Source organism: Lagenorhynchus albirostris, chromosome 2, assembly GCF_949774975.1.
Source record: "Lagenorhynchus albirostris chromosome 2, mLagAlb1.1, whole genome shotgun sequence".
NCBI classification, from domain to species: Eukaryota; Metazoa; Chordata; class Mammalia; order Artiodactyla; family Delphinidae; genus Lagenorhynchus; species Lagenorhynchus albirostris.
The window spans coordinates 105,220,589-105,242,965 of NC_083096.1; the positions used below are offsets into that span (position 1 = coordinate 105,220,589).

A 22,377-nucleotide genomic window follows, 5' to 3' on the forward strand; every position below is an offset into this window, starting at 1 on the left:
CTAGTGGCTGTGAAGTGGTATCTAATTTTGGTTTTTACTTGCATTTCCCTAACAACTAGTGATGTTGAGCATCTTTTCATATGCCAAGCCATTTGGATGTCTTCTTTCTGAAATGTCTATTCGCATTTCTGCCCACTTAAAAATTGAGTTGCCGTATTTTTGAGTTTTAAGAATATGTAATCTGGATGTCATTTATCAAGTATGATTTGAAAATATTTTATCCCAGTCTGTGGTTTGTCAATTTCTTAATGTTTTTCTTTTTCTATTATGTAAGTTTCAGATGTACATTGCTCAGGACCACTTTATAGCATAGCCAGCTTCTTTAAAAGAATAAAGACTAGACTTCCAAAAGGTTTCATCTTAAATTGTATTTATTTTTATAAATTATTTATTTTTGGCTGTGTTGGGTCTTCATTGCTGCCTGCGGGCTTTGTCTAGTTGTGGTGAGCAGGGGCTACTCTTCTTTGTGGTGCATGGGCTTACTGCGGTGGCTTCTCTTGTTGTGGAGCACAGGCTCTAGGCACTCGGGCTTCAGTAGTTGTGGCATGCGGGCTCTAGCGCACAGGCACAGTAGTTGTGGTGCACGGGCTTAGTTGCTCCGCAGGATCTTAGTTGCTCCGTGTGGGATCTCCTGGGCCAGGGCTCGAACCTGTGCCCCCTGCATTGGCAGGTGGATTCTTAACCACAGCACCACCAGGGAGGCCCTAAATTGTATTATTTATTGACCTAATTCTTCACTGTTCTTTAGAATCCAGAGTTGGACTATGAGGCTAAAATGGGACTTTTCTCAATTTTCTGGTCAACTGATATGATGGCTGTAATAATCCAGAAGAAACAGGTCATTATATTTTCTTGAAGTTTCAACTTAAGATTTCAGCTTTCATTTTCAAATAAGTAGAAATACTATATCTTCTATCTAGGATGCAAGGACTTGCTTATCCTTGTTGGAATAATGGTTCTCCTCTATCTGGTGAAGTCACTCTGTCCGGTGGTGACTGATAAGTAGCTCTAACTGTACAATTATTGTGGCTAGAATTCCAGAAATGGTCAATGTAAGTTCATCTATTTGGTCTTCACGGATTACCTGTGAAACAAAAAAGGACACCTGAATAAGACACCTAAAATATATTTACCAGTTTTGGGGAACACTGTGTTGTCTCCCCAATATGCATTCCATTTTCCCCTATTATGTAGCAACAGTGGGTTGGGTAGAATAAACCCAGCTTCATATTCAGCTTGAGGGGTAGGCCCTGATAAATCTAGGTCAATTAGAAAATCCTCTTCTCTCTCCTCCATTCCTTGCTAGAATGACATGGATTAGTTCAGAAGTGCCCTCAATTAGTGTGAAAAGTTTAAGACTCTCAGTAGGACAGTGAGGTATGCTGTAAAGCTGGGAACTGCTGAATGATTCTGCCATCTGTAGTAGACAGCTTCTAAAATGACACCCAATGAACTCTGCCTTCTGGTATTCATCCCCTTATATAATCCACTCACCTTCAATATGGGCTGAGTCCAGTGATTAGTTTCTAACTAGTCATGGAATACAGAAAAAGTGATGGATGTTACTTCTGAGATTAGTTACAAAAAGACTGTGGCTTTCATCTTGGGTTTCATCTCACTTGCTCACTCTGAGGGAAGCAACATGCCAAGCAGCAAGGCACACTCTGGAGTGGCCCACGTGGCAAAGAACTGAGAGAGGTCTCTAGGCAACAGAGAATGAGGAGCTGAGGCCCCGAATTCAACAGCCTGTGAGGAACTAAATCCTGCCAATAACCACATGAGTGAGCTTGGAAGGGAATCTTCCTCCAGCTGAGCCTTCAGATGACATTGCAGCCCTGTCAGAGAGCTTAACTGCAACCTCATGAGAGACTCTGAGGCAGAGGCCCTAAGCCAAATTGTGCCCAGATTCCCGACTCACAGAAACTGAGATTAAAAAAAAAGTTTGTTTTAAGCCACTAAATTTTACAGTAATTTTTAAGCTGCAAAAGATAATTAATATACTAGCATAAGAAAAGCTAGTTTGAGCTGGGTTTTTTTTTTTTCTTCCCTGTTATTTGTAACTGAAAGCATATTAACATATCCTAGCTATTAGTAATCTAATCTTGAAAAGGGTAGGCCATATTATACACAAATAATTTTGTGAACTTATGGTTTACAAATATCATACAAACAACAACAAAAAAAACCCATCTACCTATTTACAACCATCTCCATTTCTCATATGGAAAATTATGTAATAAGGCCTCATTCATTCAGTGTCCCTTTTAATACTGACAAAGTCCGGGCAAAGATTTACCTTTGATTACTTACACAAATGAACAATGTAAAAAAAACAATGATCACAGGGCAACTGTTAAGTCCACTTAAAACGTCTATTGTTTAGGGAATTCTCTGGCAGTCCAGTGGTTAGGACTCGGTGCTTTCACTGCTGCAGCGTGGGTTTGATCCTTAAAAGTACTTTAAAGAAATGAAATTGAGTTATTTGTAGTGAGGTGGATGGACCTAGAGACTGTCATACAGAGTGAAGTAAGTCAAAAAGAGAAAAACAAATACCATATGCTAACACATATATATGGAATATTAAAAAAAAAGTGGTTCTGAAGAACACGGGGCAGGACAGGAATAAAGATGCAGATGTAGAGAATGGACTTGAGGACACGGGGAGGGGGAAGGGTAAGCTGGGACAAAGTGAGAGAGTGGCATGGACATATATACACTACCAAATGTAAAATAGATAGCTAGTGGGAGGTAGCCGCATGGCACAGGGAGATCAGCTCGGTGCTTTGTGACCACCTAGAGGGGTGGGATAGGGAGGGTGGGAGGGAGACGCAAGAGGGAGGAGATATGGAGATATATTTATATGTATAGCGCAGAAACTAACACACCATTGTAAAGCATTTATACTCCAATAAATATGTTAAAAAATGATGAACTGCATAAAAAAGACTAATTTGAACTTTCAGCTTTAAAACAAAAAGTACTTTAACACCATTTGTTTATATACAAGCATTAACTATGCTAATTAAAAATGGTTCTTAATTGATACCTTAATTGATTCATTAAAGCAGGTCTGGAAGGACCTCTGGTTAGGCAGGCGCTCTTTGTTCTCAGTCTATCTGGAAAAGCAACCTTTCAACCAATGGAGATAGGGTGTCGTGAACCCTGAGGGGTATGATTAATTCAGTCTTCTGTAACTGAAGGTCAATAAAACAAAAAAACTCCAAACTTACTGTACTCTTAGAAGGGCCTTTGAACTGGTGCTTCCACAGGCCAACCTGAGCACACTGCCTAAGTAAAAGCCTTTATTTTACAGGGTCCTCAGGGGAGCAGGGTTGCATGAAAAGGTCACTAGGTATAAGTCTGGAGGCAGTTACAGTGCTAATTCCTTATTTTCTATTCTCTAGCAGGTTCAATAAAGTGATGATGGCATTCTTTCTTGCCTGCCAAATATGGCTCTCAAATATCCTTGTCGTATATTTACAGATTTACTTGAAGAGCTGTTTTTTTAAAACAAATATTCAAATAATAAAATGTAAAATGATATAGATCAGTAGTGTACTTCTGGGAAGGAGACAGGACTGGAGGCATAAGTGAGGGGGGAATTTTGTTTTTTTTTTTGCAGTACGCAGGCCTCTCACTGTTGTGGCCTCTCCCGCTGCAGAGCACAGGCTCCGGAAGTGAAAGCTCATCAGCCACCGCTCACGGGCCCAGCCGCTCCACGGCATGTGGGATCCTTCCGGACCGGGGCACAAACCCATGTCCCCTGCATCAGCAGGCGGACTCCCAACCACTGCACCACCAAGGAAGCCTGGGAATTTTGCTTTTTAAAATTATACATGCAATTCTGTACTGTTTAATTTTTACAACAAGCTTGTATTGCTTTTATAATTTAAAGAATAACTGAAAGTTAAAAAAGAGGAAATCCTCCTTAAGAGGATCGCATTTGTAGTTCAGAATGAATTTTGTTAATCGTAACATTAAATCAATACCTATCTGAGCACTTCAGAGTATGTGAAGTAAGAAGTAAAGGGAGGAAGAGATGGAAAGTTGTGATTAAGGCAGAATCAGGGAGGGGACATTCTGATGGGCAGTTTTTTCTTTTTGAGGGGGGGTAGTTCTTAAAAAGAAGCAAAAATTTGGGATAGTAGAAGAGGGCTTATGTATCTGGGAGCAAGGTCAGGATTCAACAAAGCCAGACTTGAAAATTCACCTGTTTATCTGCACATGAGATGACTAAGGTATTGGCTGGGCTGAGGAGGGAAGTAGGATGAGGATATTCTCAAAGATCACTGCAGCAGTTTGGTTGAAGTAAACTGCTACTTGCTGGGAAGAAACATCAGATGGGACATGCAGGATGGGATGGTCTAGATTTGAGTATGAAGCTGATAGCAACGAGTTTCCTGGATTGCAAGAAACAGAACCTATAAAGTTCTGTTATAGGACAGTAGCCTATAAAGGAAAAAAAACAAAGATGGGGCATGAAGTAACAAGAGTGGACAGGAAATGACTGGAGCAGCTGAGAACTAAGGGATATTGTGTTCTACCATAGCAAGCTGAAGTCATCTGGAGGTCTCTACTTGATTTTTAAAATGTCCAATTTGAAAACAGAATCCAAACAGGCAACAAATGAAAAAAAACAAAAAACAACAACAACAAACTAAAGTAAAACACAATGAAACTCACCACTGTGGTTAACAGCTGGTTCTAAATATGATGGTTAAACTTTCAAGGTCTTCATTCTTTAAGTGTAATTCTTCAAGCAGGGTGGTCAAAAACTGTGTAAACATTACATTTTCCTGAGAATGCTTCTGAATGCCGAGAATTGAGGTCAGTCTGAAACACCAAAAATATTAAATATATCCATGAAATTGGAAGGACTAAGGGGCTCCAGTCTCTAACATGGCAGAGGGGATTTCTGTGAGGATAATGAAGTCTATCTGATTTAACAAAATTCCCAGAGAGAGAAGGCTTTACTAAAGCTGAAGAGAAATCTCAGGAAAAGACTGAAAAATCAAACGTATTGTTACATAAGGAAAGAAGCCTAAAAGCCTTAATCCAAAACATGTTCATTATGCCAGCAAAAACTACCAAAATTCTGCCCAGAAAAGAAAATTAATGAAGTCTTTCCACATGGTGAAAGGAGGTTGTGTAGAGAAGCTTAGAGGTGAGAACTGCTTTAAAAAAAAATTTATATCAACTGTTTAGATTATATCACCTGAAAAAAAAAGACAATGAACAAGATTACCTTTTGGATGAAACCTTAACATTTTTATTTTTGTAACACTAAACATGAATTACATCTTAAAAGGCACTTAATACAAATTTCACAAGGAACACAATGCTTTCTTCTCTAACCATTTCCAGTAAATATCCTTAAAGACTGATTACATATAATAGATTATTTTTTTTTACATTTATTTATTTACTTTTGGCTGTGTTTGATCTTCGTTGCCATGTGCCGGCTTTCTCTAGTTGTGGTGAGCGGGGCTACTCTTTGCTGCGGTGTGCGGGCTTCTCATTGCGGTGGCTTCTCTTGTTGTGGAGCATGGGCTCTAGGTGCATGGGCTTCAGTAGTTGTGGCACATGGGTTCAGCAGCACAGGCTCAGTAGTTGTGGCGCACAGGCTTAGCTGCTCCGCAGCATGTGGGATCTTCCTGGACCGGGGCACGAACCCGTGTCCCCGGCATCGGCAGGTGGACTCTCAACCACTGCGCCACCAAGAAAGCCCATAATAGATTCTTAAAAGTAATTTTCACTGAATGTGATTAGTAAACATGATTTTTAAAAAGTGAACAATATCTAATCACAAACTGTGCAGACCATTCCTTTTCATAAGTTTTTGTATCTCCAGAGAGCATGCTTCACAGAGCCTTTGCAAGAACATTCTGGAAAGGTTTTTGGAAGAAAATTCTTTTTTCCCCAAATAGTCTATACTTCCCACACAAACCTCTTACATATGCTTATTTAACCTTGGTCGTTGCCAGTGGGCACATCAAATATAAATAAAATAACCCTGATTTAAATCAGTAATGCTCAAGAAATCAGAGCAGAACAATTCCACAGTAGTGAGTGTAGAATGAGAAATGTTATTTTCTGAGACAGATTTCTTCCTTGCTTATTAGCCATCTCATACAGAAAACAGAAATAAAAGGAAAATTTTGTTAGAATTGTCCGAAGATGCCCTAGACTCTGAGGAGGTGGTAGATTCTCTATATTCCTGAAGGTATTTTAGCAAGAATTGGAGACTAGGTAACTCTAATAGTCCAGTGAAATCTAGAGTTCTACCCAAGAAAACCACTTATTCCTTCCCCACCTCTCCTCTGTTTCTTTACAGCCAGCGGATGGAGTACCAGGTTCTCATATGAGCTTTGTCTGCAAGTATTCTCCAAAGGTATTTTATACTTGAAAATAGGACTAAGACTTATTTAGGATTAATCCTTATTTAGGATTAAGTCTTCTAATGCCAAGCTCAAGCTGTGTACTTGGGTGAACTTATAGGCAGTTGTGGCCAGCTTTTCCTGAGGCATTTTCCTGCGGAGAAAGTGGAACCCAGAAGTCAACTCTGTTGGCTTTTCTCATACTTAGGTGATGTCAACATTAAAACATCAAGTTGCTGCTTCCCCACAGTAAGACCAAAGATACTGGGGATGGGATAGCACTGGCTAAAAACAAGAAGTCAGAGCAGTCAGATCAGATGTCAGCTCCACAGAAATCTAGTTTTTGTGTGTTTTTTTTTTAGTTTTTGAATTTTATTTTTTTATACAGCAGGTTCTTATTAGTCATCCATTTTATACACATTAGTATACACATGTCAATCCCAATCACCCCATTCAGCACCCCCCCCACCCCCCGCCACTTTCCCCCCTTGGTGTCCATACGTTTGTTCTCTACTTCTGTGTGTCAACTTCTGCCCTGCAAACCAGTTCATCTGTACCATTTTTCTAGGTTCCACCTACATGCATTAATGTACGATACTTTTCTCTTTCTGACTTACTTCAGAAAGAGAAAAACAACTGTCAGACTCTGTAAGATAGTCTCTAGATCCATCCACGTCTCAACAAATGACTCAATTTTGTTCCTTTTTATGGCTGAGTAATATTCCATTGTATATATGTACCACATCTTCTTTATCCATTCATCTGTCGATGGGCATGTAGGTTGCTTCCATGACCTGGCCACTGTAAAAAGTGCTGCAATGAACATTGGGGTGCATGTGTCTTTTTTTTTTTTTCCGGTATGCGGGCCTCTCACTATTGTGGCCTCTCCCGTTGCAGAGCACAGGCTCCGGACGCGCAGGCTCAGCGGCCATGGCTCACAGGCCCAGCCGCTCCGCGACATGTGGGATCCTCCCGGACCGGGGCATGAACCCGTGTCCCCTGCATCAGCAGGCGGACTCTCAACCACTGCGCCACCAGGGAAGCCCTGCATGTGTCTTTTTGAATTATGGTTTTCTCTGGGTATATGCCCAGTAATGGGATTGCTGGATCATATGGTAATTCTATTTTTAGTTTTTTAAAGAACCTCCATACTGTTCTCCATAGTGGCTGTATCAATTTACATTCCCACCAACAGTGCAAGAGGGTTCCCTTTTCTCCACACCCTCTCCAGCATTTGTTGTTTGTAGATTTTTCTGATGATGCCCATTCTAACTGGTGTGAGGTGATACCTGATTGTAGTTTTGTTTTGCATTTCTTTAATAATTAGTGATGTTGAGTAGGTTTTCATGTGCTTCTTGGCCATCTGTATGTCTTCTTTGGAGAAATGTCTATTTAGGTCTTCTGCCCATTTTTGGATTGGGTTGTTTGTTTTTTTAATATTGAGCTGCATGAGCTGTTTATATATTTTGGAGATTAATCCTTTGTTGATTCATTTGCAAATATTTTCTCCCATTCTGAGGGTTGTCTTTTCGTCTTGTTTATGGTTTCCTTTGCTGTGCAAAAGCTTTGAAGTTTCATTAGGTCCCATTTGTTTATTTTTGTTTTTATTTCCATTACTCTAGGAGGTGGGTGAAAAAAGATCTTGCTGTGATTTATGTCAAAGAGTGTTCTTCCTATGTTTTCCTCTAAGAGTTTTATAGTGTCTGGTCTTACATTTAGGTCTCTAATCCATTTTGAGTTTATTTTTGTGTATGGTGTTTGTTAGGGAATGTTGTAATTTCATTCTTTTACATGTAGCTGTCCAGTTTTCCCAGCACCACTTATTGAAGAGACTGTCTTTTCTCCATTGTATATCCTTGCCTCCTTTGTCATAGAGTAGTTGACCACAGGTGCATGGGTTTATCTCTGGGCTTTCTACCTTGTTCCATTGATCTATGTTTCTGTTTTTGTGCCAGTACCATATTGTCTTGATTACTGTAGCTTTGTATTATAGTCTAAAGTCAGGGAGTCTGATTCCTCCAGCTCCGTTTTTTTCCCTCAAGAGTGCTCTGGCTATTTAGGGTCTTTTGTGTCTCCATACAAATTTTAAGATTTTTTGTTCTAGTTCTGTAAAAAACGCCATTGGTAATTTGATAGGGATTGCATTGAATCTGTAGATTGCTTTGGGTAGTACAGTCATTTTCACAATATTGATTCTTCCAATCCAAGAACATGGTATATCTCTCCATCTGTTGGTATCATCTTTAATTTCTTTCATCAGTGTTTTATAGTTTTCTGCACGCAGGTCTTTTGTCTCCCTAGGTAGGTTTATTCCTAGATATTTTATTCTTTTTGTTGCAGTGGTAAATGGGAGTGTTTCCTTAATTTCTCTTTCAGATTTTTCATCATTAGTGTATAGGAATGCAAGAGATTTCTGTGCATTAATTTTGTATCCTGCAACTTTACCAAATTCGTTGATTAGCTCTAGTAGTTTTCTGGTGGCATCTTTAGGATTCTCTATGTATAGTATCATGTCATCTGCAAACAGTGACAGTTTTACTTCTTCTTTTCCAATTTGTATTTATTTCTTTTTCTTCAGATCAGCTGTCAGCTCCATAGAAAACTAGTTTTTGTGTTTTTTAAAAATGGTAATTATATGACATATCCAAAACAATTTCTCCAATTATCAAGGAGACTACTGTTTGGCTCATATATGAAAACAAAGTTTTCTCAATTACTTCTCAAAGTGCCATTAGTATGTTTAAAACTTAACCCTCAAATTAGAAATCAATGGTGACTACTAGATTTCTCAACCTGTGTGCCTAATGAAAGCAGAAAATTAAAAGCATTGTAGATAAAAAGTTTGTAAGAGAATTGTTCTATCAATTACCCTAGGTAGAAAATATTTTGGGGGACTTCCCTGGGGGCGCAGTGTTTAAGAATCCACCTGCCAATGCAGGGGGCATGGGTTTGAGCCCTGGTCCGGTAAGATCCCACATGCGGTGGAGCAACTAAGCCCGTACACCACAACTACTGAGCCTGTGCCCTACAGCCCGTGAACCATGACTACTGAGCCTGCCTGCGTGCTGCAACTACTGAAGCCTGAGTACCTGGAGCCTGTGCTCCGAGACAAGAGAAGCCACTGCAATGAGAAGCATGTGCACCGCAACAAAGAGTAGCCCCCACTCCCCGCAACTAGAGAAAAGCCCACGTGAAGCAACAAAGACCCAACACAGCCAAAACTAAATAAATAAATTCATAAAAAAAAAAAAGAAAAATGGCTTGGGAATAGTGATACTTCTCTAGCAAACTTATAAAGCTAACATTATTCTATAATAACTTTATTGTAAGATATGTTCAAATTTACCCAAAAGCTCTGTTCATAAAGAAAAATTAGGGTTAATGAGAAACTAGCTAGGAGTGAAAAGAAAAAGGAAAGCAACAGTGCAATCTCGCTCGTGAGCCCATGACAAATACTGTGAATCAATCATTCTTTTCTTAATGAGCTTGGACCTGTTTTGAGACTACTCAAAATAGGGCTCTGAGCAACCACTTATGATTTCTGGCAAGTTGAATATCAAAGCCTTAGGGTCTATCTATAAAATAGGGCTAATAATACTTAAGTTCCTTAGAAGTTATTATTACAAAAGTCAAGTAGGATACTGTAAACAGGTTTTTAAAAGATCAATTATAATAATGATTTTTTTTTTTTTTTTTGCGGTATGCGGGCCTCTCACTGTTGTGGCCTCTCCCGTTGCGGAGCACAGGCTCCGGACGCGCAGGCTCAGCGGCCATGGCTCACGGGCCCAGCCGCTCCGCGGCATGTGGGATCTTCCCGGACCAGGGCACGAACCCATGTTCCCTGCATCGGCAGGCAGACTCTCAACCACTGCGCCACCAGGGAAGCCCCTATAATAATGATTTTAATACCAGTTACCATGTGCTACCTTGGAGTTTTACTATGTACTTGTTCTAAGCATGAATTATCTCCTTTAACTGCACAATGATGCTGGGGGATATAGTACTGTTCCCATTTTATGAGGAAAGAAAGGCACAAAAAATGGAAGTGCCTTCCCCAAGGTCACAAAGATAGTAAGCAGCAGGTCAGGCCTTTGAACCCAGGCAGCTTATCTCAAAAAGCCCATGCTCTTGGCTAATATGCAAGCTTTCATACTTTGTAGGCTATAGCTTTCATTCTTTGTAGAACACTACATAAACACTACATAAATTTAATCTTTAATCTATAGAACACTATATAAATTTAATCTTTACTTGCCTGATTGATGTATACTGTGCCCTCAATGAACATGCAGAAGAAACAGAATTTTTTTTTTTTTTTTTTTTTGCGGTACGCGAGCCTCTTACTGTTGTGGCTTTTCCCATTGCGGAGCACAGGCTCCGGACGCGCAGGCTCTGCGGCCGCTGCCACGGCTCACGGGCCCAGCGCTCTGCGGCTCATGGGGCCCAGCGCTCCGCGGCATGTGGGATCTTCCTGGACCGGAGCACGAACCCGCGTCCCCTGCATCGGCAGGCGGACTCTCAACCACTGCGCCACCAGGGAAGCCCGAAACAGAACGTTTTAAATTTGCTTTTGAGAACTACAGGACTACAAATATAAAAATAGCTAGTAGCTGGCAGGCAGAAGGAAATGCTAACAGAGAAATCACGCAAGGTCTGGTGTCTGTTAGGAGACAGGAATAGCAGTTTGGGACCTGGGGATTTCTGCAGCAAGTCATCAAGCAGATAGATAGCAATCCTTAGGCATCTGGAGCCAGGATTTCCTGACTGCTCTTAACACTTGAGCCCTAAGAGTTGTTGCATAATTATACTCCTGGAAAGTTAGCCAATGAGATTTCCTTTAACCTTACTTATTCCCTTGTGTTTCTCCTTCAATCTTTAACTGAAAAGACTTCTTCCCCACCCCCCAGTTCCTAACACAGAATGTAATGATCATAAGAAATATGTTAGCTTTCTAAAAATTTTAAGTTGACTTAAATCCTTTTTGGAATAAGCTGAGGTATAAATAAATAAATACTCTAATAGTTCCTGTGCACCTCTAAACATTAGTAATCCAGTGGGTTACTTTTGGGGAGTCATGTAAAAATTGTGTTTTTCTTTTTAACATATCCTCCCTAGAAACTAGGCTAATACAAAAAGAAAAGGACGGTTTTGACAAGTTATAAAGTCATAATATGTCAAGAAAGATGCTAAACCCTGAAAATATAATTTTATGAATGATTCTTTCAAAAGAATTATGATTTGCTTTTATCTCCAAAGTAATTTACATTTAAAGTTGAATAAGGGCTATATATAATCTCTGTTTTCCAGATTCCTTGACTCATCTACTTTAACATGTTTTATTACTTAATAGCAACTGGCTACCTGCCCACTCTACCAGACTGACTGCTTACTGGACATCTGCTGAATTTCCATGTCATCTCTGTAGCAAGAGGCTTCTGTGCCTATTTGCACAGATGAATCTGAGGCAAGATTGTAACTTTTTATCAGACTGTTATGGTTTTTGTCAATGATAAGAGTTGGCTGTTGCCACTGCCAAAGATGCTACTAATAAACTGCAAGGATTCTTTTTAGGGTACATGCCACCCTAATGATAGGTATCATCGGCTGAATGGGGTGTGAGGACCTATCTGGGGTGTGAGGAGCACTACACTGAGCTTGGAGACAGGGCTCTGTGCAGAATCTGCTTTTGTTAGCAGTGACCATGGAAGAGGGCTTTGGAAAGCACAAAGCACTAAGCAACGTAGTCTACGTGTGCTTAGAACCAGGCCCAAGGACAAATGAACAAAGACTTATTACTGGAACTATTCTTTACATGGTCAATTATGGTCTCTTAATTGCCACTCTGAAAGCCTCATCTTAGTTCTTTTTCCGGCTGACTGCAGTACTTGATGTCCTCAATCATTTCCTCCTTTCCTAGAATTCTCCTTCTTTGGCTTTTCAGGAACTTTCACAGTTCTCCTCCTCCTCCTACTGAATCTTTATGATCTCTCTTGTTGGCATTTCTTTTTTTTATCAGCCCATTAATAATGATAGGTCTTACCTATGGTTTCATATTGACCCTCTTCTGCACTACATCCCATCTCATGGCTCTGATTATCAGTGATCCAAATCTTTAAGTTCTCTCTTGGGATTTTTCTCCACTTCGATGTCCAAAAGGTACCTCAAATACATTATGTTCAACCCTGAAATTCTGAGCTCTCATTTTCATCAAAACCTTCTAGTATTAGAAACCTCAGTCATCTTTAAATCTTAACCCTTAATGTTCTTTGTTCAGTCAGTTACCAAGTCCTGCTGATTCTCCTCTGAGGTGCTTCTTGAATCCATTTCATCTCCCCCACTCTCACTGTCCCTGTCCTAATTCAGATGCATCATCTCCTTGGACTACCATAGCTATAGCCTAAGTGGTCTCCCACTCCAGTCCACTCTCCACATTGCCACCACAATCCTCTCTCACAGATCTGATTAAGTCACTCTCTTGCTTTAATAACTACTTATAGGAGGAATCAAGTTTCTTTGGGCCTTTTATTTTCCTTGTTTCTATCACATGAATATTTTCATAAATATTTCAAATAATATGAAAGTATATATTGTTGGCTGTATATATTTTTCGCACCAAGCAGAAAGGTGGAAGACTGGGATCACATTTTACTCATCCATCTTGTATTCCTCACAGGCTTGTTCTCTTAATACATAATTTGGTGAATGATTATAGAACTGAAACTGCTGCTACCCCATACTAACACTTCTCAGTGTACTACAAGAGGTCCTGGACAAACTATGGTCTGTGGGCCAAATCTGGCTTGCTGCTTTTGTAAATAATTTACTTTTGTAAATAAACTGAAAAACAGCCATGCCCATTTATTTATGTATTCTACAGCTGCTTTTGTGCTACAACAGCAGAGTCGAGTAGTTGGGACTGTAGGGACAGCAAAGCTGAAAATATTTATAATTTGGCCCTTTACAGAAAGTTTGCCAACACTTATACTAGAAGATTATTATGTACCAACTTTAATTTAAAGTGAATAACTCAGTCACTAATATAATGTTTTATATACTATAAGTCTGATGATGGGAGTTATTAAAATAGGAGATGAGAAATCCAAAGGAACCACTTGGCTCTAGGATACTCAAAGTCTGGTCTGTGAAAGATCTCCTGTACACTGAATCACTTCAGTATGGAAGAGGCTTAACAAAACCAACAATATCTCATAAAATCTACCAGGTGGAGAGAGAACTTTCCCTGGCTCACTCCACTCCAGCCAAACTGACCAACCTTGCCTCAATTATGCCAGGGTTTAGTTTGTCCTCACTTAAGGGCTGGCTGCTTTCTTTCCTGGGGGTGCTCTTCCCCCAGATCTCTACATGGTGGACTTCTTCATGTAATTCAGTTTTGTTTAAATGTCACCTCTCTCACCTGAAATCTATCCTCACTTTCGCCCGCTCTACCTACCTACTTTGTTTTATTTGTCTCATAGTCCTTACTACTGTTTAGTTCTATTATTTGTTTGCTTGTTTACTGCCTATTTCTCATCCAAAAGAAGGTGAATGTCACGAGCGCAATGACTCGTGTATTCACTGCATTCACTGTATCCCTCATGCCTGGCACATTGTAAATGATCACTAATTATTTGTCGAATGAAGAAATAGCTTAAGAGGTCACTAATTTATTGTGCTTACTGAAATACTTTTTCTTCTTCATAAAATATTCCTCCTTTCATATTTAGAGGAAGGAAGGGAGGAAACATTTTCTTGACGACTTCTGGTCGCACATAGTGGCATCCTCCTGCTAGAATATTTCAGAATATCCATCAGTGAGGTGAGATGAGCTTTAAATTCATCAGGTAGGCCAAGCATTAAATCAAGACCTATCACTTGTTCCTGCATTTCCCCTCCTCCCTTCCATGTGTCCTGAAACTCAGTGTTGGCCAAGAGCGTCACTAAGTGTTGGCTTAGTGTCACTGAGCAGGCTTGATTTGTCGCTTAATTCACTCCAGTCCTGTAGAGGAAACTGTGGAGCAAGGGGCTGGCCTTTGAGTGGTTGCTTGGTGCCTTCCTCTGGAGCAAAAGTACTTTAGCCTCACAGGTTAAATGTGAAAGGAAAGGAAATTCCTTTCACTCTAAAGGAGATGACACTTGGCCAAAAGGAAGAGCACTTTCGGATTTCCACAGTCCAACTAATACAGGTCTTTATTTCTGTGTATTTCTGGCTGTTACTACTGTTTTTGAATGGGGTGTGTTCTTATTCTTTCTAGATCAATGAAAGTAACAATGTAGCCACAAAATGAGGACTCAGTTGTTTTTGGAATCTATACTCCCTTTTAGTCTCCTCCCATTTAAGAAAAGAGACTCAAGATCCTTTCTTGATGTAGTGATTGGGACCCTTTACACAAGACAGTTAAAAAACTACCTCCATGATCATGAAGGAGGGAGATTCTATACTTCTATGTGTAGCATGCTGCAACGGTTAACGCATTTTAAATCCTGGACATTGTTCCTCATATATAATCTAAATGGCCCTTGCAGAATTTTGGGGGGGCCCCCTCTTAAAAGTTATTCCTTCATATTCTTGAAAATGGTTCTCAATTCCAAGTCCTTTTAATCTTTCCTAATAGATGCCATCTAACTGCTCCTTATTCAGATTGGTGTTATTCCCCATGTCCCCCACTTCTAGCTTCTCATTTTCCTAAAATGCAATGTCCCAGAATATAAATATTTTTCAAATTCATTACTTCAAAACATAGAACAATATACCTTCAGAGAAAGATATCATGATGTAAAATCTTTCACATCTAAGTTATCTTTGAAGTACAATCTCAGAATCTTATTAACCTTCTCCCCTTTTTTGTTAGAGTCCCTAGGCTCCTCCTTTCCTTTTAATCCTTTACCTGTGTATGCTAATCATTTACCTGTTTAGCCTTTTAATTAAAGAACAACTTCCACCCTATTATATATGGAAAGGGACTCAAACCTCTGTTCCAGTCCTACAACTTCTAATAGTGAATATCAAAGAAAACTACAATAAACTGGGCCCAAATAACTACTCTACTTAAATAATATAGTAATATACCACAGTTGGTATTTAACAATGTGCTTTATATAGGAAATATCTTTAAAATAATCAACAGAAATTGTGATTAGCAGTAAGAACAAAATATTTTTATGTTTCAATTTATTTCCTTCGTGTACTTTTAAATATGAATAAAAACCTCTAAAGGTGACACTAAAAGGATGGTTTACCACAAAAAGTCTGTACGCTGGAGAATATGATTTGACAAAAACGACATAACTTGCAAATGTATAAATCACAAACAAGAGAGGAAACTTCTCATGAAAACTCCACTGATTCAAATCTCTATTCTGAAAGAAAGGCAGCCTTCTATAACCAGTTCTTTACCATATGGTAAATGGCATGATGACAAAAGCAAAAAAAGCCAAGTGTCAAACTGCATCTTATTGATAAGACCTTTATTTAGCTGACTGCTGCACATATGCTACACATCAAAAGGAGAGATTGGAAGTCAGGTTAGGACAGGTACCCTCCATTTGTTATTACTGAGCTATCAAACAACATCTGGTTAACAGGAATTATTATATACAGAATTAAGAGGAGTTTCAAAGTTTGACAACTGAAACAAGATATTTTTAATTAAAGGTGGCCTTTTTATAAATCTTTTTATCCAAGGATTTAGGGCTGTACAAACTCTTGATTAAGGCTCAGAAGAAAGTTACCTATGATTTTGTGTCACTGGTTTGTTTCACATTAACAGAGAAAGCTATATAAAGAGTTAAAGTTATGGTTTACTGAAGAAGTGGAGCTAAACAACTGATGGGTCTCTAGGTTATCCATCTCCTGTAGTGCATTAAAAGTCAGTAATGAACTTGGATATTTAAATGGTCTTCCCATTGTGGTCGGTATTGCTTTGATCACTGCATTCATTCCCATTGGGAAATATACAGTGCGACTCTTGTAACACTGGAAATCACGGCATGGTCTGATTTATCCTTTCCTGAATAATCTGGGTAATATGGGTGAAGATCACATCAGGCATTTGCCTTAAATGATATAGCACAGACGTCCCTTAACCTGTCCGTCAACACTAAGAAGCAGTAACTCTTAAGAGTTTCCTAAGGGTTTATTACTGATTTCCAAACTTGCACAATCAAACTGGTAGGCTGCTGTAAAATGACACTGAACAACACTCCTCATATTCAATATAATCTTAAGTGAAGAAAATGCTGTGAGAATGTCTATGTGAATAAATGTCACCAGAAAGCATGCTTCTCTATGGTTTGGGGTTGGAGGAAAGGATAGGAAGTGAAAAGCCACACTTTTCTTTTTCTGTACCTATCAGATTTGAGAAATTACTGGGTTCCCACAGAGTTCTGTTGCAGTAGGGAAACCTGTTCTGCTGATTACCACACATAAAGGTGATGAATATGCAGACCGCTAAAAGATAATGCTGGGCTTAAAAGAAATTTTTTTAACACTCACTCTCTCATCCTTCAGAAGTTAGGGCTGGGAAGGAGGAGTATTTCTGTTAAAAAGAAGTATTTTCAATGTTTACATGCACAGGCACTATGCTTGTTACTTTACCAGTGAAAACAGAACAGATATTACAAGACCTGACACTTCAGGGGCTTAGAATCAAACAAAACCAAAAGTCTTCCAGGATAGATGAGGCATCTTTATTACTATTGGCCTGAGTAACTGAAAAATCTGAACGATGAGGTTTAACTGCACAGTCTTCTTTGATGAGGCTATACCACTTAATTTCCTCAAGTGTGATTTAGTCTCAACAACCCAGCTAGTTTCCTTTTGACAGCTGAAGTATCAGAGGCTTTGGACAGGGTAAGGGATTTATCCAGGATCACACTGGTTAAGAACAGTGCTAAAAATGGACACCTTTATCACTAGGGTATCTTGCTTATCTATGAAGTCTGATATTCCTTCATGCACTGCAGTAACAATTGTCACTTTACCCATACTTTGTGTTCTTCAAAAAAATGAGTTGGGATTTTCCCTCCTTCTCTACATGAATAAGTACTAAATGATAACCTCTGTCTGTGAAAATATACACTCAAAACTGAAACAAAGGAGAGCTGTGACAAGTAACCCAAAGGGTCAAAATGTCATCTATTTTCAGAAATTTGAGGGCTCACACAAACCCAAGGCATTTTTCTAAAACGTCTCTTTCAGATATAAAAAAATTTTTAGTGTAAACTTTCAAAAGGGATTTTCATCTGTATATTCAGGGCTCTTATTTAATATAACTCTTTTCCCACCTTGCGCGTTTCTTACTGGGGAGAAGGCAGAAGAAGATTCAACTCTGTCAGTGATTCTCTAAAAATATTTGTCTAATCTGTGGCCCCTGGCCTCCTCCCTGAAGTAACACGATAGCCCCGGGGGCACAGGGAAAGAACCAAAAAAGTCAACCTGTGGAAGAGCTTTCCTTTTCCATAAAATAACATGGACTGGGCCACGTGCAGAGATAACTCCTTCATGGCATTTTCCTAAGCTGCTCTTGATGTTGTTTTTCAGTAAAGAGTAAACAGTTTGACAAGGAAACAAATGCCAGGAGGTCAGAGATCAGTTTAAAATTCAGATACTTTAAAATGGGTGCTGGGTGGCTTTCTAAATTAGAGCAAATTGTTTCCTTTGAAGAAGACCAGTTCTTTTTCCCAGTTACTCCTTTTGTGGCAGGATCTCAACCACTGAGTCAAACATAAGAAGCTACACTGATTTCCAAGTTCGTAAAAAGAAATTTTTCTTTATGAAACTAACTTGTTGATCTTCAACCTTTCTGTGAAGTTACAGCAAGTGTTAACTCCAAGGTGAGACACCAGTGACTTTCTTAAGGTCACGTAGTCAGTAAGAGATGAGCAAATAACCCCAGAAGTACTCCCACGGGTCTACGCTTCTAACCACTATACCACACAAGCTCACATGTCTGATTCATTTTAAGAACTGAGTAGACCTTATGATTTCAAAGGCCCACTTTTATATGCTCTTCAAATAATTTTTGAAATCTGTCATTACAAAATAAAAGATGCTAATGAAAACAGACAATTCTATTGTTTCTAATTAATTCATCCTTTCTGTGACAGCCAAGAAGCATCTTCCAACATCATCAACTAATGAAGACTTTAGAAGAAGGCTAAAACATGCCTCTCAGCAAGCAAATCCTGGCAGACATAGTTAAATTAACTGATTTAGCATATCTTTATCTAGCACACTAATAATTGCACTAGAATTAAGGATAGTGGTTGTCAATTCTGTCTGCACAAATTACAGTTGGGGAACTTAAAAATACATATGTCCAGCCTCCACCCTAGAACAGTCAATCAAAATCTTTGGATCAGGTATTTGTAATTTTTATTTTATTTATTTATTTTTGGCCACACGGCGAGGCTTGCAGGTTGTTAGTTCCCCAACCAGGGACTGAACCCACGCCCTCAGCAGTGAAAGAGTGGGGTCCTGACCACTGGACTGCCAGGGAATTCCCAAGTATTAGTAATTTTTAAAAGCTCCCTATGTGATTCTAATGGACAACCAGTGTTTAGAACCACTGTTAAATTTTTGAATTGAGATAATCTGTGCAGTTCTGATCATTTGTTATACTTGTTAACTATACTGCTGGACAAAATTGAATAGCAAAGGAAATGAGATCTCTATATAAATACCTATGTAACAAAGCAGAAGGTAATACAGTCCAAAAGAAAGGTCTCACCTATAGAAATTTGTACAAGGAAGATGTTATTTGTACCTCGGGGGGAGGTTAAGAAAGACTTCTAAGGAGGTAGTGACATTTGAAGTGGGTCTTGAATGCTAGGACCGAGGAACATGAAAAGTAAAGGCATTTTAAGCAGAGTCCACAAACATACAAGCTAACAGAGATGCCTGTAGGGGAAAAGAGTCAGTAGATACAATGTAAGGACACAAAAGAGAAATTAGTTGGGTAGGCAGGTTGGGGCCACTTTAGGAAGGCCTTGAATTTCAAGCAAAATTACATGATAGGAGATGGGGTATTAGAAGGTTTCTGAACAAAGGCCTGCCCTGATCAGAACTGAGCTTTAGTGAGATTACTCTGGTAGCTGGAGGAAGGATGGACTAGTTGAGGAAAGAGACACATGGCAAGAGACGTGTTTAAGAAGGCTATAATTGCAGCAGTCTAGGCAAGTAATGAAAGCCTGATGTGGGTTGGTAGCAGTGGGAAAGGAGAAGAAGGAAGGCTTTAGCAATTGATTAAATATGGGAGATAAAGGCAAAGGAAGCACCAAAGCCAAGTCAAACTTCAATTCTGGGTAATTAGGAAGATGGAAATGCCACCAAAGGAAAAGAAAGGGAAGATCAGCTCAGTCTCAGATTTCTGAGTGTGAATTGCTTGAGGGATATCAAATGGAGATGCTCCCCCACCCCCATAAAATTTTGGTTTGCAACCTAGGACAGATGTCAGAGCTGAAGACACAACTTTGCAGGGAGGGACAAAAGAAACATTTCATTAGGACAACCAATTTTCTTCCTAAGATAACTCCATTACCCTTTACCAATCATATCTGTCCTGATTTCTTAAACTAATCTTTCACCAGCACTCTTCTGAATCTCTTGCATCCTTGTCTTAGCTTTCCTATTTGTCAAAACTACAACTAAGTAGTGCTACAACCTGCTTTCTTCACACCTACAACAGGATGGCTGAAAACTACTGGAGGACAGGAAAGTGGCAGGAAGAAGGGAACTTCGAAGACTGATATTAACTACAAATCCATGATCTCTGGCTTCAGCTGGGTAACTTGTCAATTTTCTCTGGCACTTGGTTAGGTCCTTTTCCGATACTCTCAATGACTGTTACCTCTTTTTTTCACGCCCTACTCAACCATCATCTCTTCACTCTTAGAATACATCATATCTTACCTGAAGTTGTCAGGCGTAATTTAAGAATCTCTCTTCTAGGGACTTCCCTGGTGATGCAGTGGGTCAGAATCCGCCTGCCAATGCAGGGGACACGGATTTGAGCCCTGGTCTGGGAAGATCCCACATGCCACGGAGCAACTAAGCCTGTGCACCACAACTACTGAAGCCCGCGTGCCTAGAGCCCATGCTCCGCAACAAGAGGAGCCACCACAATGAGAAGCCCGCTCACCACAACGAAGAGTAGCCCCCGCTCGCTGCAACTAGAGAAAGCCTGCGCGTAGCAACGAAGACCCAACACAGGCATACATACATACATAAATAAATATCTCCCTTCTACTTACAAACTTACCTATAGCCACATTACTCTTCATTTATTTTCTTCCTGCCCCAGAAGATGTATCTCTCTCCTGTTCAAGCTACTGCTGCCTGTAACCATGATCCCACTTCTTTGTACCTCCTCTGGGACCCTGTTCCACCATCCATGTCTACCCCCCCAACCCTGCCCTCAGCTTCAGATTCTTTTTTTTTTTTTAACTGGCTCCTTCTCCATACCCTACAAACATGCTTAAGTCTCTTTTCTCCCAAACAAATTGTCGCAGTTCAATTTCTTTCCTACTCTTATCATCAGTTTTCTCAAAAGAGAAACCTCCATTTGCTGACTCCACTTCCTCACGTTAACCTGGGATACTGGGGTTCATATAGTCCTTCAAATTACATAAAAAGGTTTCTTTTTTTTTTCTTCCAAATGTGTATTTTTTTCTTTGGGGAAAGAATACGTAACTTTATTCCTACTTTCAACGTATAACCATATCTCTCAATCTGTAATGTGAGCTGTAGAGGATTAGTGGCATTTAGTTTTACACAGTTTGAGGAATTCTGGAGCATGTGGAAGTTGTATAAGTGTTAGTGTTTTGGATGAGCAACATACTTCTCTGCACTGAAACCACAGGAATACTAGTTATAACCTGGCAGTTGCATTATTCTTAAAAAACATTTTTGCAGTGTGGCTGATTTGTTACTCATTGAAATTAGAAACCTCCATATGACAAACAACATCATAATGTGGGGCCTGAAAAACTCATTGGAAAGAAAATCAGTAAATAAATAAAACTGTGAAATTGTACAGACAATTCAGTTACTGGAATGTGATTTCACCTCCACAGAAATTACAGGTGTTCAAGCAGTTTGTAGCAGTTTCCTGAGTACTTTTGCTCCAATGGAATTTTCAGTATTAAGCTCTATGTATTTTGATATGTTGTGTCTTTTAAGGCAGAGTATACCTAAGCTGTACTAAAATGACAAAGAGCCAACTCTCAGACTGCTCACTGAAAGCGGACATGGGACGACACAAACAGCAATAGTGAGAACTAGATAACAGCAAGCCTCGTTTTACCCTTTGGCCTTTATAATCTGCTCTAAAACTTTGTAAAAATATTTAAACCAGGAGTAAATCGGAAGTATTTTAGTTTTGCCTTCAGGAACTATATGACTTTACTGTTAACTAGAACTATCAGAATGAGAAAAGTCAGAGGCAGGAAAAATATTAAAAAGGTGTTTGGAAGTGTTTAAAGACAACAGAGAAAAAACACACTAGGTGATTTGGTTCTTGAATTTAACAAGCACTCAATATGCCTAGGAATAATAATTTTTTTCCTTATAATTTTCATGCAAGTTTGCAAGACTAGTTAATAAAATACATTCAGTAAGACTAGTTAAAGGAAGAGTTTGCCTCTAGAGTGAAATTTTCCATTAAGACCCATTAATATTTGATAAATGCTTCCAATTCAACGAACAAATACCAACATGTAAAACATTTAAAGAATTCTCCAGAATTGTGTCTGTGATGCATCAGATAAATAAAAGATTTAGTGCCATGTCTACATACTCGGTGATTAACTGCTCTATAACCAATTCTTCTATTTATCAGTCCACAGAATATGAAAGAGTAAGTCCATGGAAATCAGAGAAAAGCAGTATTTGAAATATAGTTTTAAAATCAAAGACACATTTAAAAAAATTAAAATGCTTACTAATTTTATAAATTAAAAGATAATTTCCCAGTTACATCTAGTTTTGTTTTTCATTAATTTT

General features: G+C 39.2%; 1 protein-coding gene across 6 annotated transcripts in view; it reads right to left on the reverse strand.

The window, feature by feature from the left end:
* Positions 1–353: 353 nt before the first annotated feature.
* Positions 354–22,377, reverse strand: part of RPAP2 (RNA polymerase II associated protein 2) — an 81,852-nt gene continuing 59,828 nt past the window's right edge. The window contains exons 12-14 of one of the 6 annotated variants that reach the window (XR_009538880.1): positions 4,684–4,833; positions 4,211–4,449; positions 354–1,084 (exon numbers count right to left, since the gene is read on the reverse strand). Coding sequence is in view for 2 of the 6 variants with exons in the window: in XM_060139571.1 (XP_059995554.1) it covers positions 4,692–4,833 (142 nt within the window). In the remaining 4 variants the exon portion in view is untranslated. Of the gene's footprint in view, positions 1,085–2,296; positions 2,458–4,210; positions 4,450–4,683; positions 4,834–22,377 lie in introns of those variants that run through there. The other 5 variants (XR_009538879.1, XR_009538881.1, XR_009538882.1 and 2 more) reach the window with 5 other exon arrangements.